Here is a 22,546-nt window from a genome sequence, read left to right on the forward strand (position 1 = left end):
GGCCATTCTGTCTGGTGTGAAGTGGTATCTCATTGTGGTTTTAATTTGCATCTCTCTGATAGCTAGCGATATTGAACATTGTTTCATGTGTCTTTGGATTTTCTGTATGTCCTCCTTGGAGAAGTGTCTGTTCAACTCCTTTGCCCACTTTTTAATTGGATTCCTTGTCTTCTTAGAGTGCAGTCATGTAAGTTCTTTATATATTTTGGAGATTAAACCCTTGTCTCAGGTGTCATTGGCAAATATGTTTTCCCATACAGTTGGTTCTCTTTTAATTTTGATACTGTTTTCTTTAGCTGTGCAGAAGCTTTTAACTTTGATGAGGCCCCATTTGTTTATTCTTTCCTTTATGTCCCTTGCTCTAGAGGACAAGTCAGTAAAAAAGTTTCTGCGTGAAATATCTGAGATTTTCCTACCTACGTTCTCCTCTAGAACTTTAATGGTGTCACGTTTTATATTTAAGTCTTTTATCCACCTTGAATTTATTTTTGTATATGGTGTAAGTTGGTGCTCCAGTTTCATTTTTTTGCACGTGGCTGTCCAGTTCTCCCAACACCATTTGTTGAAGAGGCTATTTTTACTCCATTTTATGTTGCTGCCTCCTTTGTCAAATATTAATTGACCATAGACACTTGGGCTTATTTCTGGGCTCTCTGTTCTGTTCCATTGGTCTATGTGCCTGTCTTTATGCCAGTACCAGGCTGTTTTGATTACAGTGGCCTTGTAGTATAGTTTAGTGTCAGGTATTGTGATCCCTCCTACTTTACTCTTCTTTCTCAAAATTACAGCAGCTATTTGGGGTCGTTTATAATTCCATATAAATTTTTGAAGTGTTTGTTCTATGTCTGTGAAATATGCCATTTGGTACTTTAATAGGAATTGCATTGAATGTGTAAATTGCTTTGGGTAGTATGGACATTTTGATGATATTAATTCTTTCAATCCATGAACACGGTATATGTTTCCATTTGTTTGTGTCTTCCTTGATTTCTTTCCTGAGTGTTATATAGTTTTCTGAATATAGGTCTTTTACCTCTTTGGTTAGGTTTATTCCTAGATATTTTATTTTTCTTTTTGCTATTTCAAAAGGGATTTTTTCCTTGATCTCTGCTTCTGCTGTTTCATTGTTGGTGTACAGAAATGCCTTTGATTTCTGGATATTGACTTTGTATCCCGCTGTTTTGCCAAATTCACTTATTAGGTCAAGCAGTTTTTTGGTAGAGTCTATGGGATTTTCTATGTATACTATCATGTCATCTGCAAACAGTGACAGTTTTGTTTCCTCCTTTCTGATTTGGATGCCTTTTATTTCTTTTTCTTGTCTGATTGCTGTGGCTAAAACTTCCAGTACTATATTGAGTAGAAGTGGTGAAAGTGGACAGCCTTGTCTTGTTCCTGATCTTAGTGGAAAAGATTTTAATTTTTGCCCATTGAGTATGATGTTGGCTATAGGTCTCTCATATATGGCCTTTATTATGTTGAGGAATGCTCCCTCTATTCCCACTTTGCCGAGTGTTTTTGGAAATAATTATTCTTAATAAAAACTTTATTTCTCTTAACATGTCATGTTATTAATATTAGCCTAAATTAATTTTTAAAAATTTCAAACTGTTTTATTCCTTGCATGGTAAATATTGATAGATGTAACACACACAAACAAAATTATTTAGGGGGTCGTCCCTAATTTGTGAGACTGTATAGATCTTCTATACAAAATGTTTGAGAGTCGCTGAATAAAACAGCCCGTGGGCCAGGACTCAGGGAGACGGAAGGACAGAGTTCTCCGTGCAGGAGGAGGGCTCAGGACAGAGTCATTTGTCCCCAGACCTGGCTCTCAGGTCCCAGCCTCGGGCCATATTTGGAGCGAGGACTCTGTGACTGGGAGTCCCCTTCTCCCTGGGGGTTTTCCTCTTCCCTCTCTCCCTTCCTTCGGCCTGGATACTCACGACGCTACCCCGGTTCTCACTCCCATTGGGTGTAGAATTCCACTGAAGCCAATCAGCGTCACCGTGGTTCCGGGTATAAGCCCACACGAGGAACCGGAACCCATTCTCCCCAGATGCTCAGGGTCTGGATCATGGGGCCCCGAGCGCTGCTCCTGCTACTCTCGGGGGCTCTGGCGCTGACCGAGACCTGGGCGGGTGAGTGCGGAGTCGGGAGGGAGCGGCCTCTACGAGCAGGAGCGAGGGGACCCGGCGGGGGCGCAGGACCCCAGCACCGCGCGTATCTGCAGCGCCCCCTGCCTAGACTCCAGACCCCAGATCCCCCACTCCCGCCACGGCACACCCCTCCCCATTCCCCGACCCTCCTCTCAACCACCGCCCCTTTTTCCGTCCTCCGGACCCCCGCCCCTAACCACCCAACATCTGACCCAGGACAGGCATTCTCCGTGCCCCCAGGCTCTCACACCCTGAGATATTCCAGCACCGCCATGTCCGGACCGGGCCACGGGAAGTCCCGGTACATCGGAGTCGTCTATGTGGACGACACGGAGGTCGAGCGGTTCGACAGCGACGCCCCGAACCCGAGGATGGAGCCGCGGGTGCCGTGGATGAAGGACCCGTCGGTGGAACAGGAGATGCCGGGGTATTGGAAAGGGCGGACGGGCAATTGCATGCACTACGCACAGATTAATGGAGGGAAACTGAACAGCGTGCGCGGCCACTTCAACCAGAGCGAGGACGGTGAGCCACGCGCGCGATCCGCATCATAACAGCGGGGCCCGGATCCCCCGAGTCTCCAGGCCCAAGCCCTACCCCGAGGCTACGGACCCTCCCGGCCCCTAACTCGGGAGGAGCCCGTAGGTACTTTGACGGGTTTGAATTTCTGTTAAGGTTTAATCAGCGCGGGTCGGGTCCACCCTGGTGTGAACGGGGGTTGGGGCCAGCGGAGAGAGGCTGATCTCGGGGCGGGGTCAGTGTCCCACACCTTCCAGGAAATGAGGGGCTGCACCGCGGGGTCCGACGGGCGCTTTCTCAGCGGGTACCGTCGGTTCCTCTACGATGGCACCGAATACCTCGCCCTGAACGAGGACCTGAGCTCCTGGACCGCGGAGGACACAGCGGCCCAGGTCACCTGGCGTGAGTTGGTGCAGGTCTCCAACGCAAAGGATGCGAAGGTCTACCTGGAGGGTGAATGCGTGCACTGGCTCCACATATACCTGGAGAAGGGGAAGGAGACCCTGCTGCGAGCAGGTACCAGGATGTGGACCTCCCCAAGGAGAGGATCTGTGGGCTGGGGTGGCTTCCTACAAGGAGAGGAGGGAAATGGGACTCCGTAGAATGTCCCTCCTCCTCGAGAGAGGGAAGAGTTCCCCAGATTTCCTTATTCTGTGACCCACCCGCAGGTCCAGCTCTCTCTAAAAAACAATAATGGACTCAGCCTCTCCCTGAAACAGCCCACAGCAGTTCCCTCACACCCTGCAGCACCTGGTGCACCAGGACTCTCCCTGGTTCTCAGGCTGAGACCCTCTCTGGAGGCCTGACTCCTTTTCTGAGACTTTCAGCCTCCACCTGAGTCTGTGTCTCCCCTTGGACACCTGGACACTCCTACCCTAAGTTCTCAGCTTTTTTCTAGAACTTTCCAAGAAATAAGAGATTATCTCAGAAACCTCTGTCCAGGTTGGTGTCTGGGTGTTGCTCTTCCTTCCCTAGCCCAGCTGTCCTGTCCACTCTCAGGGTGGTCACATGAGCACTGCTGGAGTGTCCCATGACCATGCAAAGTTCCTGAATTTTCTCACCCTCCCTCAGACCCTCCAAAGACACACTTGACCCACCACCCCATCTCTGGCCATGAAGTCACCCTGAAGTGCTGGGCCCTGGGCTTCTACCCTTCGGACATCACCCTGACCTGGCAGCGTGAAGGGGAGGACCTGACCGAGGACATGGAGCTTGTGGAGACCAGGCCTGCAGGGGACGGGACCTTCCAGAAGTGGGCAGCTCTGACTGTGCCCCCGGGAGAGGAGCAGAGATACACATGCCATGTGCAGCACCAGGGGCTGCCTGAGCCCCTGACCCTGAGATGGGGTGAGGAGGGGGTGTGGGCACAGAGCCTCCCCTCAGGGTGTCCCTGAGCAGGTCAAGACTCAGGCCTAAGGTTGACCTCTCACCTTCCCCTCCAGATCCCCCTCCTCAGACCACCATCATCATCATGGGCATCTCTGCTGCCCTGGGTCTCCTTGGAGCTGTGGCTGCTGGAGCTGTGCTGTGGAAGAGGAAGTGCTCAGGTGGGCAAGGGGTGGTACTGAGTTTCCTATCCCCCTGGGGGTCAAGCCCAGGTGGAAGTTTGCTCTGCCTCCTTAATAGGCATCGTCGTATCCCCACACAGGTGCTTGTATATCTGGGGCCTGTTTCCTAACACTGACTCTTTAGTGAGGCCCCTGGGAAAGTGAGGGACACATTTATCACCTGATGATTCTAGTGATGGGGACTAATTCCCAGCTGTCACAGGTCAGAAGGACGGTCACTGCTCAGGATGGATGTCCAGAAGGGCAATTGGTACAGTCCCCGTGCATGTACTGTCCCTATATTTCATGATCCTAACTTGGGTATTTAGTCACAGTTCTGGAAATCTCCCTGCACTTCAGGGATATAGAGTTCTTTTAGGGTCCCAGAATCCAGCCTTCCCCCTGACTTCTCATAGAACGTTTTCTTCCCACAGACAGAAGCAGGAAGAACTATGCTCAGGCTGCCTGTAAGTCGGGGTGTTGGGAGGTGATGTCTGGGACCCTATCTGTGTGGGCTGGAGTCTATGAGGGGGGCTCCCCCACCCCATAACTCTGCTGTTGTATCTTCCCCAGGCAGTGACAGTGCCCAGGGCTCTGATGTGTCTCTCACAGCTCCTAATGGTGAGACCCTGAGGGCAGGAATTGTGGGGGGGGGGGGGTTGGGTTGAGAGACAAACTGGGTTTTCAGGATTCTCAGGTGTTCCATTCTGAGCATGTGGTGGATGTGGGAGAATGTGACACTTCTGAGGCTGACCTGCATTTGTTCATGACAACTTTCTTTCCCAGCGTGACAGAGTTGCTTTCTACGGGACCTGCTGCTAAAATAGTCATTGCAGCCTCCCCTTGGGTATCCAGGATCAGAACATGCCTACATTATATTAAAATTGGCTCTCTCTCTCTCTCCCTCTCTCTCTCTATATATATATATATAAACTAAACAGAAGTGATTTGAATTAAAAATGCCAAGTTGTATGTTTCTACTAGTGGTTATTCTGTCTGTGCCTTCACCCTGTTTGTTAAGCTTTTCTAGTCACTTTATATTCATAAACTTACCATGAGGTGTGGAGACGACCCAGGTAAGACAGACTGTGTGACACAGGACAAGGGGACCTCACGGCTCCCCAGTGATGTTCCCTTTGGACCACCTGTGCTCCATGCACTATTCAGGGTTTCTTCCTGCACATCTGAATGTGACCTTTTGGAGCCTCTAGCTTTCATGGTTTAGTCCCCTGATGCTAACCAATTGCCACTTTGTTGCCTAGGAGCCACCCCAAGCTCCCAGGACCCACTCTTATAGTCCTCAGGGGTGTCCATGTAGGGTACAGACAGCTGACCAATCCAAAAATGAAGAACACCTGCTGAAGCAGGGACTATTCTAGCATCCACTGTCCTTAGTCCACTGCAGACACTGCTCTCATTCTGCAGATGCTGAGTCCTGGAAGGTCATGGGCAAGGAGCCCATGGCCTTGGTGGCTTCCTCTGAGAGTTCCTCCCCAACAGAGAGCCCTCGGGTCACAGGGTCAGTCTGGTTGCTGGGCTGAGAACAGAATCAGGAGACAAAGGACCAGAAAGGCAGGAGGGTAAGGTGTGGGGAAGCTCCCATGGTTCCAGGCTGCAGGTGCTGGGTGTTCTGACAAGGCTGTGAGTGGTGGACACAGTGAGAAGGGACTGGACACTGAATGCATTTGGAAGATGTATTTCACAGCATTTCCTACGGATTCAACCTAGGGTGTGGGAAAGGAATCAAGGGCACCCCACATTTGTACTGTGCCAGCAGAAAGATGGGGTTTTATTAGCAGAGAGGGGGAAGCCTCTGGCAGGAGCATGTGAAGGGGAGGGGTGGGTATTTCTAGCATTCACCTGAAGAGGAGGTCAAGGTGAGATATGTGTTAGAAACACCAGTGAGGTGTCAGGTTGGACAGATGAGTGTGGGGACCTTGAGGAGAAATGTCTGGGCTGGAGACATAGATGTGGAGGTGATGCTACGAGAATGACATTTAAATCTGTGAGTGTGGAAGAAGCCACAAGGGAGCCAGGACTGTGGAAGAGGAAAGAACAGGGATTGGACACTGTACCTCCCTGTCCTGACAGTGGTGACATTCACCTTGATTACTCTCCCAAGTTGGTGACAGCCAGTTCTCCTTGTTATAAATTCACCATTTGATTAATGTCATTCATTAGTAATTTCCGGGGAGATATTCTGAGATTGTCCTGCTGTGCTCTTCACCACTTCTACCTTCACCCTCCTTAGCCCATCTTATAACTTCCACCCAAGTCAGTGAAAATATGATGGTTGTCCTGTATCAGCCCTGGACACTTATAAGTAGGGTGTAGAGTACAGCACAGGGAACATAGTGAATAATATTGTTGTGACTACATACAGTGTCAGATGGGTACTAGATATAATGGGGAGATTATTTAATAAGCTTAATATGTATGTTTAATCACTCTCTTTTACAGCTAAAACTAATATAATGTTGTATGTTAAGTGTAATTGAAAACTTAAAAGAATTAACTCACGGACACAGACAACAGTGTGGTAATTGTGTGGGGGAGGGATGGTTGGAGGTGGGAGAGTGTATAGGGGGATAAATGGTGACGGAAAAAGAAAAAATTAAAATAATTGTTTTAAGTTTTAAAAAAGTGCTGAGTTGACCAGTAAGAGGGACTTGGGGACGGGGTTCCAAGAAGAGTAGGAGCTGAAGGAAAGGGGCCAGTGAGAAAGACCATAACATGAGCTCCTGGCCCAGATGTGCCTGTATTCAATGACATGTGACTCTAACTCAGTTCCTCCCCAGGGAGCAGGGGACACTTTCTCAGCCTACTCTCTGCTGCTCCTGAGGGTATCTGTGTAATGGCCATCACTGTCCCCAGTCATTAGATGTGCTTGAGGGTGATCTGCATGGGGCAAGTTTTCTCTACCTTAGAGATGCCCCAGCTTCCCCATGCACACTGTGTCACTGACAGAACAGATGACATGATAGTGGCATCTGTGTGAGGAGGTCAGGACCACACACTCTGTCCCTGTAACTGGGATCAGGAGCCGCCCTGCCTGAGGAATCCCTGCACAGAGCTGTGGAGCTCAGACCAGCCAGGTGAGGGCTGCCTTGTGTCCACTCTCAGGGCAGAACCAGGAGGGGTCAGCCCAAGAGGGACTCAGAGCTAAGGGTGGGCAGCACCCTGGGTGGGACTGTGCTGAGCCTGCCTGGTCCTCAGCAGCCCCTCATGCATGGGCTGGGCAAGTTTGAGGGGGAAGTGTAGCAGGTGTTTCAGGAGGGTCCCTGCAGGTCCCTGTGCCCTGGAGTCACTGTTAGTGAGAGAAAGAAGTTGGTCCCTTGCAACCTGGGTGCAGCTTTGTAGGGCAGGAGCCATGGAGCTCCTCCACCCTGAACAAAATCCCTCACAACCCTGGGTCATGATTACATCTCTCTGTGCCATCTCTATAATGGCCCATCTCCCCCACCACAGGGCCAGAGTCACAGAGCCAGGGTCCAACTCTGGCTATCGATTCTGTCTCCAGACTCAAACTAATCCTGACAAAATAGAGGCCTTGGAACCCATGCTGGGTGATGAACTTGACTGTGGTCTGGATGGCTAAGGTACACAGCCCCTTGATGTCCTCCAGAGCACTGACCTGAGCAGCCTCCTATCACAGAACATTCTGTAACATTGCAACAGTTCACTTGCATGGCATGCAGACTCATAGTGAGGCAACATAGTAAGCTAGGAAAAGTCCTAGGCAAGAAGAATGGGGAAAATGAGGCAAGAAAATTAGGCAAAGCCAAATGCTCTGAAAAAATTACAGCCCACTGGTGAATCACAAGACCTTATCTCCCCTAACCAAGGACATTTGAGAAAAAATGGTTTGTACCACTCTACCTAAACCAGAGAATACACAGCTTAAATCACCCTGATCAGGGAAAAATAGACAAGAGAGACCCAATTAATGCCCTTTGTACCAGATGAAACTAAGAACAGAAGAAGTCAAGGGAGAAAATAACAACAACAACAAAAACATTAGAGCCAGACACACCTATGAAAAAGTAAAACAGTGGAGCTGACCAGAGGATAATCCCCAACCCTCCCCGCCATGTGCCCATTTTCATGCATCAGTGTATTAAAAACACCCCTGGAAAGCTGATAAATATTCTGCTGATACCCTCCCCTAGATTCTCACCCAGAAGAGAGATAAAAGCCCTCCAGACAGAGACCTGGGAAGCTTGTTCTAGAGTGCACCACACCCCCCCTGTCACACATGAACTTCTTTCTGTCCTGAGCTCTAATGTGCCCTTGAGATTATCAGTCAGGGGAGCAGAGGGCAGTGGCAGCTTGTCTCAGGTTTATCTCCTGTCCTGAGTTTAAGGTCCCTCTTTCCCTGACTCTCCAGTGAGCTGACAGCTGCCCCTTCTATGCTCACTTCTGTCTCTGGGAGTTTTACTTCCCAGTGAGCTTATTGAAACCTGGTTTTGACTCACTCCTTTCCTGTAACATTCCCAGGAACCAGAGCAGCCCTGTCTAGGCTGTCTCGAGTGACTTCTTCTGTCCTAAGTCCTTCCTTAGTGTCACTGTCCCAACTTTAATAAACATGCTTTCAAAATCCCCTGGACTCGGGCTGTGAAATCTTATCCAGAAGAAGTCAAGCACCCACACACCACACACCACAGTCTGGCCTGAAGCAGAACCGCTCAGGCCCAGGACTGTCTGGTGACAACAGCTGCCAAGGGACCCAGTGAAAATGAGTCATCGAGGCCCCCAGAGAAAACACCGTGCATGTTCACTGCAGCTCCACCACCCCCGATCCTCTCTGTCTCCTTTCCTCTGTGCCCCACAAGGATCCCATATCGTGTACCTCATGGGTTTGCTCTGAAGATTGCACATGACCCTCTATATAGATCAGTGATGTCACTGCCTGAGGCACATAAGCGTTCTTCTGTCCAAAGTTACCATCATTCCGTTGATTGGAGCACAGATATTCCATCCTTTTGCTATTGTAAAAACACAAGAAACATCTTCAATATACATACACAAGGACACTGTGATTATCTTCTTAGGATAAATTCCCAGAAGAATAATTCTGGACCATTGTAAACACATTTAAATTGCTGAGACCTTTTATAAAAGCATCCTTCAGGAGTTTTAGCCCTGTTTTCAACCCCTTCAACCTTCACAACAGAATGTGTTCCCCACCCTCTGGCTGATGGGCTCTTCATTTTCATTCATCTTTGCCCAAATGATAGACTTTATTTTTTATTCTTATTTTTCTTAATCCACATTCTCATTTTTGTTTACATGTATTTATTACAAATATAGCTGTTTAACATTTGCATTTCTTCTTTTCCAAATTGTTTTCTAGTATTCTTTAATTGGACTGGATTGTAACTATTTTTAAATATGGAACTTAAGAAGGAAGGAAACACAGTCTCAACATTGGAACTGGTCTGGTGCTCAGAGCGAGACCCAGTGTTGCCTGGAGTCACCCTGGTGTTCACTGCTGGGCCAGGTTATTCTCCGGTGGGAAACACGTGGTCTCACAGAACATCTGCATCAGACAAGGACATCCCGAGACATCGGTGACGTGAGACACTACACCACACTGCGTGTTGTCTCAGCACAGACAGGAACGAGACACAGTGCAGCTCACACACTACCAAGCAGCTCAGGGGCCGGCTAACAGAAGGGAAGGCAGCCTCTCTCCTATCACCCCTCACCCTCGCTCCAGTCTGCTGGGTCTGTAGGTATTTCCCAAGATGCCCAATCACAGGCTTGCCCCCATGTCCTAACGACGCCAATCTAGAGGGGCCCTTGCACCCACAGATCCTCCCAAGGTCCCAGACCAGAGCCCACATCCTGGACACACCCTGTCTCACCTGGTCCCTTGAAGCTGCCCACCTCCCCAGGTTGGCACTCCCCATGGTGCGCTCCCTCTTGCAAGACCGATGCACACAGCCCGCTGTCTGCCCCCTGTGCTCCTCCGGGTCTTTGGCGGAAGAACACTGACACATGTTACCTTCCTCTGTCAACATTTTTATGCACCTTTGCGTTCAGTTATGGACGTGAGTTTGTGTCACCGGAGCGTGTGGTTGACATTCAAGAGTTTTGTGTTTTCCTTTATGGTTTTATTCCTTTGAGTCTTATTTAGAGAATTTTTCATTCCATAATTGTAAAAACTTCATATATGTTTTCATCTAAGGGAGAGGGCTCCAACAGTGAAGGGAAACACACTTCACCCTTGGAGGAAATATTGGGAGGAGCAATAGATGGGGAATTCTAAGGTGGAACACCAGAGTTTACATCTCGTACTTTACAAGTTTATAATTATGTACGGGTCCTACTGGAATTTGATATATGTTGTGTTCAATAAACATTTTCTGTCAAAGTAAAGACATATGTGCCTGCTTATGCTCACCAGGTTAACAAAAACCACACCAAGGGTCCCAAAGTGATGTGCACAAGGACCAGCTCCAGTGAGGAGCATTTTTGACCATTTACAGCTTTCAGGTGTTACATCACATTTTGGTTAATTTCTGCACACTCTACTTGTTAACTGCATAGTAAGTAATCTTTCTTAGGCATGCTGTGTTTTGAGGATATATCTAAACCTTCACAGATGAATGGAAACCTGGACTTCCATGTGATGACCATTTTAATGTACATCAATCTGTGAGTCACATGGTGTCTTCTGATGGGCCGAAACTGAAAACTAATGACATTCTAGAGACACACTGTCTGGTATGGCAGCTACAAGGCACTTACAGCTTTTAAATGAAAAGTTCAACTGCTCCACACACAGGTTGCACTTCAAGTGCTCAACCGCCACCTGTAGCCAGTGGCTGCCATGTTGAACATGCAGACACAGAACAATCCCTTGTTCCAGAACATTCTATTGGACAGAACTGAGCTTCATGTTGTCTGGGCCTCCAGTCACAGCACTAGGCCCATGAAAAATAGAAGGACCAACATCAGTTCCATGACAGATGACAACAGGCTTCTGCTGGGACGTGAATACATGTGAAGCTGCTGTATAACAAACACAACCAGGTTCCTGGGGGTCTGGTGCCTTCAGACACACACTGTTCACAGTTCCAAAGGAAAAACACAGGTCCCCCCAGCTGCCTTCCCAGACGGAGGACGCTCTCTGAAATCTCATTTCCAGGGGGTGAGCTTTCTTCTAGAAGAATCCAGGGAAAATGCTTTCAGAAGAGTGTGGGGAGTCAGGGATCCCACCTCAGGGAGAGGGGTTCCAGGAAGTGAGGAGAGTGCAAAGGCCAGGGCCAGTGGGGAGACTCCCCCTGGTTTATACAGAACAGCCATTCTCAAAGTGTGCTCTGTGGAACACTTGAAGTTTCTCAGAGCCTTCCATGGGGTCTATGAAGTCAAAGCTATTTTCATAGGTTAAGGACATCCTTTGCCTTTTCACTGTGCTGACATTTGCACAGAGGTAAACTCAACAAGAATGGAGGCTGGGACACCCAACTGCATTAGCAGGCATTCTTCACCACGACTCACTCACAGACAAGAAAACAAACCAGTGTCACTTTAATGACATGGTTGAAGGATTGAAAATTATTTTAGATTTTTAAAAATTTATTTACTTATTTTTAGAGAGAGGGGAAAGGAGGGAGACAGAGAGAGAGAGGAACATTCTTATGTGACAGAGAAACAGTTGCCTCTCACATGAGCCCACCTGGAAACCTAGCCGACAAACTAGGCATGTGCCCTAAAATTTGAACCGATGACCTTTTGGTTCACAGGGCTACTATTCAATCACTGAGACACACCAGCCAGGGCTGAAAGTTATTATCTTTACTAAATGAGCATCTTAAATCACATTTTCAAACTATCTTGGCCTCCAGTTGACATGGCTGTGTAGGTAAATACAGTATTCTCATTGCCTCATTACCACATCAAAATTACAATGATACTACAAACAACCATCTTTTAGAACCACTTGAATATAGCTGAACAGAAGTCCTCAACTTGGAAATTAAAGAAGCCACATCAATACTGGTAGTAGGCATAGAGATGTTAAAGGGACTGGTCCCACACCCACATGTGGCAGATAAAAATCAGGAAGGCTATCTCGACTGTAGAGGTTGCACCTTGAGGAGTGTGGTGTCCCAGTCTCACACTACATCTCCCAAGCCAGGGTTCCAGTGTCAGGATGACAGGAAACCACAACTTCAGTGGTAAAACTGGCAGGGATTCAGGGTGGTGAGATAAACGGTTTGGGGAGTCCCAGACATTCCTCTTAAAGGGCCAGCACATGGACTTACTCAGACTCACTTCCTCTGAGCTCCAGCCCTGGGGCAACAACTCAAAAAGCACGAGGGACATATAGAGAGGAACTGAATTGTCCGGCATCAGAGCAAGAGCTGGGGGTGTGGGAGGCTTTCTCTCAGACAGAAGGGCTGGCAGAGGCCATTGTTCCTTTGGCGAGCCCTCCCCTCACAGAGCTGCCAGCTGTGCACCATATCTGAGTCTCCATCCCCCTGGCTCACACTGTCCACCCTGCCCTGGTGATTCCCTGAAGTCTGCCTCAACCACATTGCAGGCCCATTCAAGCCCTTTCCAGTGACTTTCTATGCAAACAACCTCTCTTGGCTCAAGCTGTGGACTTTCCTAAAACATCTCAGACTGTGGCAGGAGAAGAAAACTCCCATGAAAAAGTTTCTATGCTCTGTAACTTCTTTGATAAGCAGTGCTCTCTGTAACACTTGTAAAAGCTCTTTTTAGTTAAGGAGCCATCACCAAGGCAACGGCCGGTTATCTCAAGGCCAAAACTGACCTTCGCTGCTTACTTTCAGCAGCTGGTTCCCCCTCCCTTTCTGCCTGTGTAACTAGTATATAAAGAAAGCTCCAGTCTAACCTCTTTGCTCAGAGAATTTGGGAAATTTAACCCCTCTGAGCCCCTGGGTAATAAAGTTTGTGCTTCATTATCTGCCTGCAAGTGAATGATTTTCTGCAACAAGCCAAGCCTCATCTGGCCAAGACATACCCCATTTCTGTTGCTAAGTGGTCCCAGGCCCAGGACTTATGGCAACTGGCCTTCATTCACAGCTTGGCCTCTCCCAGGTACCTCCAAGCCCAGCACAAGTAGTGGCCATCTGCAGATTACTTTGAGCTCATGTCAGGTGGCCCTGGGCAGGACACAGGTGGTGGCTAGTCTTGGCTTGCACCTCCTTGGAGGCCCCAGATCCAGTGCAACTGGTGGACAACTTCCAAAAACAACGACAAAACATCACCCAGCTACATCCACAGCAATATATTCAAGGGGCAGACTCAGTTGTCACAGCCAGTTCTCACAGATGGTCAGCCTGGGGGAAAATTCTTCCCATTGCCAACAGCAATCCTGACTCAACTACAACAGGAAGACTCACACAGCCCACAAGGGGGGTGCACCTGTATTCCCCTGGTTGGGTGGCCAGGGAGGCTGCACCACTGGGCCCTACATGACACCTACTGCATTAGGACACTCTACTAATGTCTACCAGGAGACATAGCAGCTCTACCTAGCACATAGAAACAAACACAGGAACACAACCAAAATGAGGAGACAACCTAAATGGAAGAACAGGACAAGACTCCACAAAAAGAAGTAGATAAAATGTAGACAAACAATCTAATACATGCAGAATTCAAAATTCAGGTTATAAAATAATCAATGAACTAAGGGGAACAGAAGAAGTACTTAGAGCAAATATCAAAAAAGGTCTAAAAACATAAAAATGGAGAAAGAAAACAGTCATACATAAAAAATACAAACAACTGAAATGAAGATACCTTACAAGGAATCAACAGTAGATGAAGCACATGATCATCAAATATTAGGAAGATAAGAAAGCAGAAAATGCCCATTCAGAACAGAAAAAAATAAAAAAGAAGAATCCTACTTTTCACGAAGATGGAGCCCAAAGTGAAGAAGGAAGCCCCTGCCCCACCCAAAGCTGAAGCCAAGGCAAAGACTTTGAAGGCAAGGAAAGCAGTGCTAAAAGGCATCCACAGCCACAACCACAGAAAAAAGGAAGATCCACACATCACCCACTCTGGAGGCATAGGAAACTGTGGCTCCGAGGGCAGCCTAAATATCCCCCAGGAGAAACTTGGCCACTATGCCATCATCAAGTTCCCCCTGACCACTCACTCTGCCATGAGGAATATGGAAGACAACAGCCCCCTTGCGTTCCTTGTGGAAGTCAAGGCCAACAAGCACCAATCAGACAGGCTGTGAGAAGCCGTATGACATTGATGTGGCCAAGGTCAACACCCTGATCAGGCCTGATGGGGAGAAGAAGGCATCTGTTTGACTGACTCTCAACTATGACGCTTTGGATGCTGCCAACAAAATTGGGATCATCCATACTGAGTCCAGCTGGCCAATTCCAAATATAAAAACTTTATACTAAAAATATAAAAGAATGCTAAGAAATGAGGATAGTATAAGAACCTCTGGGACAACTTCAAGGGCAACAACATTCATATGGTGCGTGTCAGAAAGAGAAAAGAAAGAGCATGCAATTGAGACCCTATTTTAAAAAATAATTGTGGAAAACTTCCCTAAGCTGGTGAAGGAAGTAGATATAAAAGTCCAGAAAGTGCAGAGTCCCAAACAGGAAGAACCCCAAAAGGCCCACACACAAGACACAGCATAATTAAAATGCCAAAGATTAAAGAAAAAGAGAGCATTCTAAAACCACCAAGAGGAAAGCAGGCAGTTACCTAAAAGGGAGTTTCCCAAAAGACTATCAGCTGATTTCTGAAGAAAAACTTTTCAGGCCAAATGGGGTTGGCAAACAATATTCAAAGTGATGAAAAGGAAGGGCCTACACCAAGATTTCTCCACCCAGCAAGATTACCATTTAGAATTTTGGCTCAGATAAAGATCTTCCCATACAAAAAAAAAAGCTAAAGTTTATGACCACCAAACAAGTATTACAGGTAATATTATACTGTGAAGGAGGAGGAGGAGGAGAAATATATAAACTACAAAATGGCAATAAATGCATATCTATCAAAATCACTTTAAATGAAAATGAATTAATTTCTCCAATCAAAACACATGTGGTAGCTGAATAGATAAGAGAACAAGACCCTCACACATGCTGTCTACAAGAGACTCAATTCAGATCCAAAGACACACTGACTGAAAGTAAAGAGAGGAAAACAGACATTTCATGAAAATGGAAACAACTAAACCAAAAAAAAAGCTGGGGTAACAATACTTATACCAGACAGACAAACTTCAAAACAAAGCCTATATACCAAGACACAGAGAAGGACCCAGCAATTGCACTTCTGGGTGTTATCTGAAGAATCCAAATCACTAAACCAAAAGATGCAACACGCACATACCTATGTTCATTGCAGCATTATTTACAAAAGCTAGACAGGGAAGCAGCCTAAGTGTCCATCCACAGATGGTGAGATAAAGAAGTGGTGCACATACACAGCAAAATCTGACTCAGCCACACCCACACAAAGAATGAAATCTCTCCATTGGCAACAATATGGTGGAGGGTATGGTGCTGAGTGAAACAAGTCAGACAGAGAAAGACAAATGCCAGATGATTGCAGTTATATGTGGCATCTAAAAAATAAGGTAATCAAGCAGAACAGAAAGAGACTCATAGACACAGGGAACAGAGTGATAGTTGTCAGATAGGAGAGGGGTTGGGGGACGGGGTGAAAAAGGTGAAGGGATTAAGAAGGACACATTGGTGGTTACAGAATAGTCACCAGGAAGTAAAGTGAAGCACAGGGAATAGAGTCAATAATATTGTAATAACTACATATGGTGTCAGGTGGGTACTGGATTTATCAGGGGCATCACTTTATAAGTTATATAAATGTGTAACCACAGAGTTTCACACCAGAAAGTAATATAATATTATAGATCAATAGTCATTAAAAAATAAAAAATATTTTAAAAGAAGATAAATATATCTTGAATTCATTATACAAATGGATTAATTTCTTAACTGTCCTTAGTGAAAATGGAGAATAAAAATGTAAAATATCTCCCATGATGACCAGGAAAGTGCAGAAACACACTTCTGCTGCATTCATTCCCAAGTGCCATGAGCCCAGGGAAGTGACCCATGAGGACTGAGCCAGCCTCTTCTTCACAGAATAGCAAGTTCACTTAAGAGAATGAAAGACATGGAACCTGTGATGACTGAGGTGTGGTGAACTGGCGAACACTCTCTCAAATTAACATGAGCTTCTCCCTCAAGGAGAGTCAATGAGCAGGTGACACCTGACAGCACTTGTTGTCTGGATGGAATGGAAGCTCTCAGGAGAAAACCAGGATTCTGGCAAATGTGTGATTCCCCACGGCAGCCATGCTATTATGCTAAATGAAATAATCCAGTGAGTGAAAGACAGATACCATATGATCTCACCAATGATAAGTGGAATCTAATAAACAAAATAAAGTAACTAGCAAATAGAACCACAGACATGGAAACACAGACCAGAGTGACAGCTGTAAGAGGCTATCTCTGGTAACATTAACAAATGTGATGTTTTGATTTTGTGTAATGAAGTACATCAACTCTGGGAGATCTCTATCACCTAATTAGTGAAATGATATATTACTTTTACATAATCATGCATTAGTATAAGAGCCATTCAAGCAATGTAGCAGAATAGGAAATACTTAACGGTGTAGTTTCAGGTTCCACTTTGCAAAGAGCTTTTCAGAAACTACCACTTGGGGCTTTAGTGTACTATCCAAGATGAATATCCACACTTATCTGAAAAGGAATACAAATGCTCCTCCTACACATTTGTGTGAGGCTGTAGATTTTTTCATATACTGCCACCAAAATAATACATTAAACACAGAAGCAATATGAATATCCAGGTGTCTTATCGTGATACAGACAGTAAATGAGCCTTGTAAAATGTAAAGTGTAAGCAGATCCACTGCTCTCGCTATCTTGTGTATTTAGGAAATACTTATTTTTCATAAAAACAGTATTTCTGTTCAGGTGATAGATTATTAATATCAATCAAAATGACTAATAATTTTTAAACTGTTTTATTCGTTGTGTGGTCAATATTAATAGACATAACACATATGAACAAAATAATTGGGGGGGGGGGGTCCTTCCTAAATTGTAAGGCAGCATAGATATTCCAAAGGCAAAATGTTTCAGAGTCGCTGAATAAAACAGCATGTGGGCCGGGACTTAGGGAGACAGCGGGACAGAGTTCTCTGTGCAGGAGGTGGGGTCCAAGCACAGTCCCGGGTCCCCAGACCTGGTTCCAGGGTCGCAGCCTGAGGACAGACACTCGGGCAAGGAAGCTCGGTGTTCCGGAGTCCGCTTCTTTCTCTCACAATTACTTCGGGTCCTGCTGTCTGGATACTCATGACGCTATCCCAGTTCTCACTTCCATTGGATGTTCGAACTCTAGAGCAGCCAATCAGCGTCACTGTGGTTCCGCGTCAAAAGTCCTCACTGTTTACTGAAACCAATTCTCTTAGACTCGCAGGGTCTGGATAATGGGACCCGGGGACCTGCTTCTGCTGCTCTCGGGGGTCCTGACCCTGACCGAGACCTGGGTGGGTGAGTGCAGGGTCGGGAGGGACGGCCTCCGCGGGGCAGGAGCGAGGGGACCCGGCGGGGGCGCGGGACGCGGGGAAAGCATATCTGTAGCACCCCCGACCCGAACCCCAGACCCCAGCCTCCAGCCTCGGCCCCGACCCTCCACCTGCCACACCCTCTGACCTTTATCCATCCCCCGGGTCCCCTGCTCCTACTCGACCGACTGCGGACCCAGGACTCGCGTCCTCCCTGTCCCCAGGCACCCACACCATGAGATATTTCAGTACTTTCACGTCCGGACCGGGACGCGGGAAGTCCCGGTACATCGCGGTCGGCTACGTGGACGACACGGAGTTCGTGCGGTTCGACAGCGACTCCGCGAGTCCCAGGATAGAGCCGCGGGTGCCGTGGATGGAGCAGCCGTGGGTGGAGCAGCTGAAGCCGGACTATTGGGACGACCAGACGGGGGTCTGCAAGTTTAACGCAGAGATGGTCGGAGGGAACCTGAACAACCTGCGCGCCCACTACAACCAGAGTGAGGACGGTGAGCCACGCGCGCCCGGGTTCCGGGCAGGATCCCATCCCCACGGGCTGAGGTGTCTCCGATTCCAAGCTTTACCCCCAGGTTTCAGGACACGCCCTGACCACAACCCAGAAAGGACCCGCAGGGATTTTAACCTGTTTTCACTGCCGTTTAGGTTAAATCACCCTGGTTCTGGGCGGAGCTGCCATTCCGGGCGGGACTAGGGGTGCGGTTTATCGCAGAGCTGGGCTGACCTCCGGGCGGGGTCAGGGTTGCACACCTACCAAGAAATGAGTGGCTGCATCGTGGGGTCGGACGGGAACTTCCTCCGCGGGTTCAGTCAGTTCGCCTACGACGGCACCGACTACATCTCCCTGAACGAGGACCTGCGCTCCTGGACCACGGCCGACGCTGCGGCCCGGATCATCTGGAACAAGTTGGTGCGGGTCCCTGATGCTGACTCCAGGAGGGAACGCCTGGAGAGGAACTGCGTGGACTGGCTTCACATTTACCTGGAGAAAGGGAAGGAGATGCTGCTACGTGCAGGTGAGGCAGGCAGATAGTTAGAAACGAGGAATTTGCGAAGGTTTCTCCAATAAACCCAAAGTATGCTACAGAAAACTAAGCCGGATATCCTGAGTTCCTGAAATTGTTATTTATAGTTACTTCACTCTCCACGAGTAGCTGGACTGGAGGCAGGAGATTGTGAGGCGACAGATGGAAGGAAAATAAAGAAATCCTGGGAGGCTGGCATCCAAGTAGCTGACATTTACTCCACCAACGTCCTAGGTTCTGAAAATAGTCTTGTAATACCATCATAACACCGCACCGGGGCTTGCCCACTTTGATCCTAAACAACCCATAGTCCACCTTAGTATCATTATAATCTGATTGTAACAAATTAGCATTGCGGTTTCCACCACCTGAGTGGACAATCTAGAACTAGGAGTAATTGCATGTTTAGTGGCAGAAAAATTATATCACTCCTAAAGCACATACAGTAGAAAGTAAATAAGGAAGAAATAAGGAAGTAAAAACCCTTATAAAATTAAAATCCCAATGACAGCAGGGATCTTTCCCTGGTCAGGGGGTCTCCCCACTCCTGTATTCTTTGCACTGTATTGTCCTTAAATGTTTGCTTGCTTCTTACTGAGCTTTCTTCCTGTGATTCATTCAATTCCTTGTTCATAATCAGCAAGAACCTGTTTACCTGTGTCCACCTGTGCACACATGTGATGTTTGGAGGTGCGGGCCTCTTGGAGGAGGGGATCTGTGGGCTGGGGCGGCTTCCTACAAGGAGAGGAGGAAAATGGGGCAGTGTCAGAATCCCCCTCCTGCTCGGGAGAAGGAAGAGTCCCCCAGGTTTCCTTATTCTGTGACTCACCCACAGGCTGACCTTTCTCTAAAGAACAGAAAGGGACCCAGCCTCTCCCTGAAACACCCCACAGCAGTTCCCTTACACTCTCAGCACCTGGTGCACCAGGACACTCTCCCTGGTTCTGGGGATGAGACCTTCTCTGGAGGCCTGATTTCTGGGTCATTCAGCCTTCACCCGAGTCTGTCTCTCCCTTACAGACCTGGACACTCCTATCCTGGGCTCTCACTCTGATTCTGGAACTTTCCAGGAAATAGAAGATTATCCCAGATGCCTCTGTCCAGGGTGGTGTCTGGGTGGTGCTCTCCCTTCCCCTACCCCAGCTGTCCTGTCTACTCTCAGGGTGGTCACATGAGCACTGCTGGAGTGTCCCATGACCATGCAAAGTTCCTGAATTTTCTCACCCTCCCCTCAGACCCTCCAAAGACACACATGACCCACCATCCCATCTCTGACCATGAGGTCACCCTGAGGTGCTGGGCCCTGGGCTTCTACCCTTCGGACATCACCCTGACCTGGCAGCGTGAAGGGGAGGACCTGACCCAGGACATGGAACTTGTGGAGACCAGGCCTGCAGGGGACGGGACCTTCCAGAAGTGGGCAGCTCTGACTGTGCCCCCGGGAGAGGAGCAGAGATACACCTGCCATGTGCAGCACCAGGGGCTGCCTGAGCCCCTGACCCTGAGATGGGGTGAGGAGGGGGCATGGGCACAGAGCCTCCCCTCAGGGTGTCCCTGAGTAGGTCAAGACTCAGGCTTAAGGTTGACCTCTCACCTTCCCCTCCAGATCCCCCTCCTCAGACCACCATCATCATCATGGGCATCTCTGCTGCCCTGGGTCTCCTTGGAGCTGTGGCTGCTGGAGCTGTGCTGTGGAGGAGGAAGTGCTCAGGTGGGCAATGGGCGGGGCTGAGTTTCCTGTCCCTTGGGGATCAAGCCCAGGTAAAAGTTTGCTCTGCCTCCTTAATGGTCATCCTATCCCCACACAGGTGCTTGTCCATCTGAGGCCTATTTCCTAACACTGACTCTTTAGTGAGGCCCATGGGAAAGTGAGGGACACTTATCACCTGATGGTTCTAGCAATGGGGACTGATTCCCAGGTCTCACAGGTCAGAGGGAAAGGTCCCTGCTGAGGACAGAAGTCCAGACTGGCAGTTGGTCCAGTCCCCTGCACATGTATTTTTCCCATATTTCCTGATCCTACTGTGGGTGTTTAGTCACAGTTCTGGAAACTTCTCTGTGCTTCAAGAGTATGGGGTTCCTTTAGGGTCACAGGACCCAGCCTTCCCCCTGACTTCTCACAGAATGTTTTCTTCCCACAGGCAGAGGCAGGGAGAACTACACTCAGGCTGCCTGTAAGTCTGGGTGTTGGGGAGGTGACATCTGGGACCCTTGGGAGAGTGTGGGCTGGAGTCTGTGAGGGGGGCTCCCCCACCCCTAACTCTGCTGTTGTGTCTTCCCCAGGCAGTGACAGTACCCAGGGTTCTGATATGTCTCTCACAGCTCCAAAGGGTGAGGCCCTGAGGGCAAGAATAGGGGTATTTGGACCAAGGGACACAGCTGGGTTTTGGGGATTCTCAGAGTGGGACATTCTGAGCATGTGGTGGCTGTGGGAGAATATGACACTTCTGAGACTGACCTGAATTTGTTCATAACAATTTTCTTTCCCAGCATGACAAAGCTGCCTTGTAGGGGACCTGGTGCTAAAACAGTCACTGCAGCCTCCCGTTGGGAGTTTAAGGATCCCTGACTGCTGTTTCTACAACCAGCGTCAGAATGTGTCTTCATCCTTATCAGTTTCATTGGAGGAGATGGTCACCAGGCCACCCTTCCCACAGGGACCTGTGTCCTCTCCCCTGGGGACCATACTGTGCCAGCAGTGTTGGATGGAGTAAGGCCATCTCCATCCTGGTCATTCATGGGCTGGGTCATCTTTGTTGCTCCTTTGTCCTTGCTGCTTCAGGAGAACCTTGTCCCTTTAGGACCTGTGGACACAGGGACTTGAGGGTTACCTGGGCCTCACCGTGGCTCCAGGACTGTGCTCGGTGAGGGCTTCCTGTGGCCATGTCAGCCTGGGCTCAGACCTGGGTCTGTCCTCAGCCCCCATCTTTTGAGTACTTGTGCTTTCTTTTCTTTTCTTTTCTTTTCTTTTCTTTTCTTTTCTTTTCTTTTCTTTTTCTTTTTTTTTTTTTTTTTGATAGATATTGTACCTATTCTGGCTTTTAAAAAATAAAGCTATTGGGGTGTTTTATGTGAAATGTTAAGGGTGTGTCCTTTTATTAAATGCATTGTAGTGGCATTGGTTAATAGGGTCATGTAGGTTTCAGGTGCACATTTCTATGATACAGGATCTATATGTCTCTCTATTTGCCAACCACCCAGAGTCAAACCATCTTCCCGTACCAGGTATGAGGCCCCTTCTCCCCCAACCCCCTTCCCTCTGGGAACCACCACACTGCTGTCTGTGTCCATGAGTTTCAGGTTTATGTCCCACATGTGAGTGACATCATAGGGTTCTTAGCTTTTTCTGACCAGGCTACCAAGCATGATATTCTCCATGCCAATCCATGTTGTTACAGAGGGCAGTATTCCATGTTTCCTGTAGCCAAGTAGTTCTTCTCATCTAATTCTCTCTGGGTGTCCCTCATCTGACAGTGTCTTCATCCTTATCAGTTTCATTGGAGGAGATGGTCACCAGGCCACCCTTCCCACAGGGACCTGTGTCCTCTCCAGGGACCCAGGGTGGCCCCTGCACTCAGAAATCTGTGGTGTCAAGAGGGGAAGTTTCAGACTCATCCTGCTGTTACCTCCCTGGGCGTGATTGTTCTGCCACCTTTTCCCAGCCTCCTCCAGGGAACCGGGTTCTGGAATCAGCAG

At 48.2% G+C, this 22,546-nt stretch overlaps 1 protein-coding gene and 1 pseudogene across 1 annotated transcript; both read left to right on the plus strand.

Moving 5' to 3' along the window:
• Positions 1-2,024: 2,024 nt before the first annotated feature.
• Positions 2,025-21,503, plus strand: LOC114510743 (annotated as a pseudogene).
• LOC114510968 (patr class I histocompatibility antigen, A-2 alpha chain-like) lies at positions 17,702-20,408 on the plus strand. The gene is made up of 4 exons (XM_028529520.2): positions 17,702-17,793; positions 18,032-18,316; positions 18,566-18,841; positions 20,086-20,408. The coding sequence occupies exons 1-4, from the start codon at positions 17,730-17,732 to the stop codon at positions 20,406-20,408; spliced, it is 948 nt and encodes a 315-aa protein (XP_028385321.2). The 5' UTR covers positions 17,702-17,729.
• Positions 21,504-22,546: the final 1,043 nt, after the last annotated feature.

This window comes from Phyllostomus discolor, chromosome 12 (genome assembly GCF_004126475.2).
Source record: "Phyllostomus discolor isolate MPI-MPIP mPhyDis1 chromosome 12, mPhyDis1.pri.v3, whole genome shotgun sequence".
Taxonomy (NCBI): Eukaryota; Metazoa; Chordata; class Mammalia; order Chiroptera; family Phyllostomidae; genus Phyllostomus; species Phyllostomus discolor.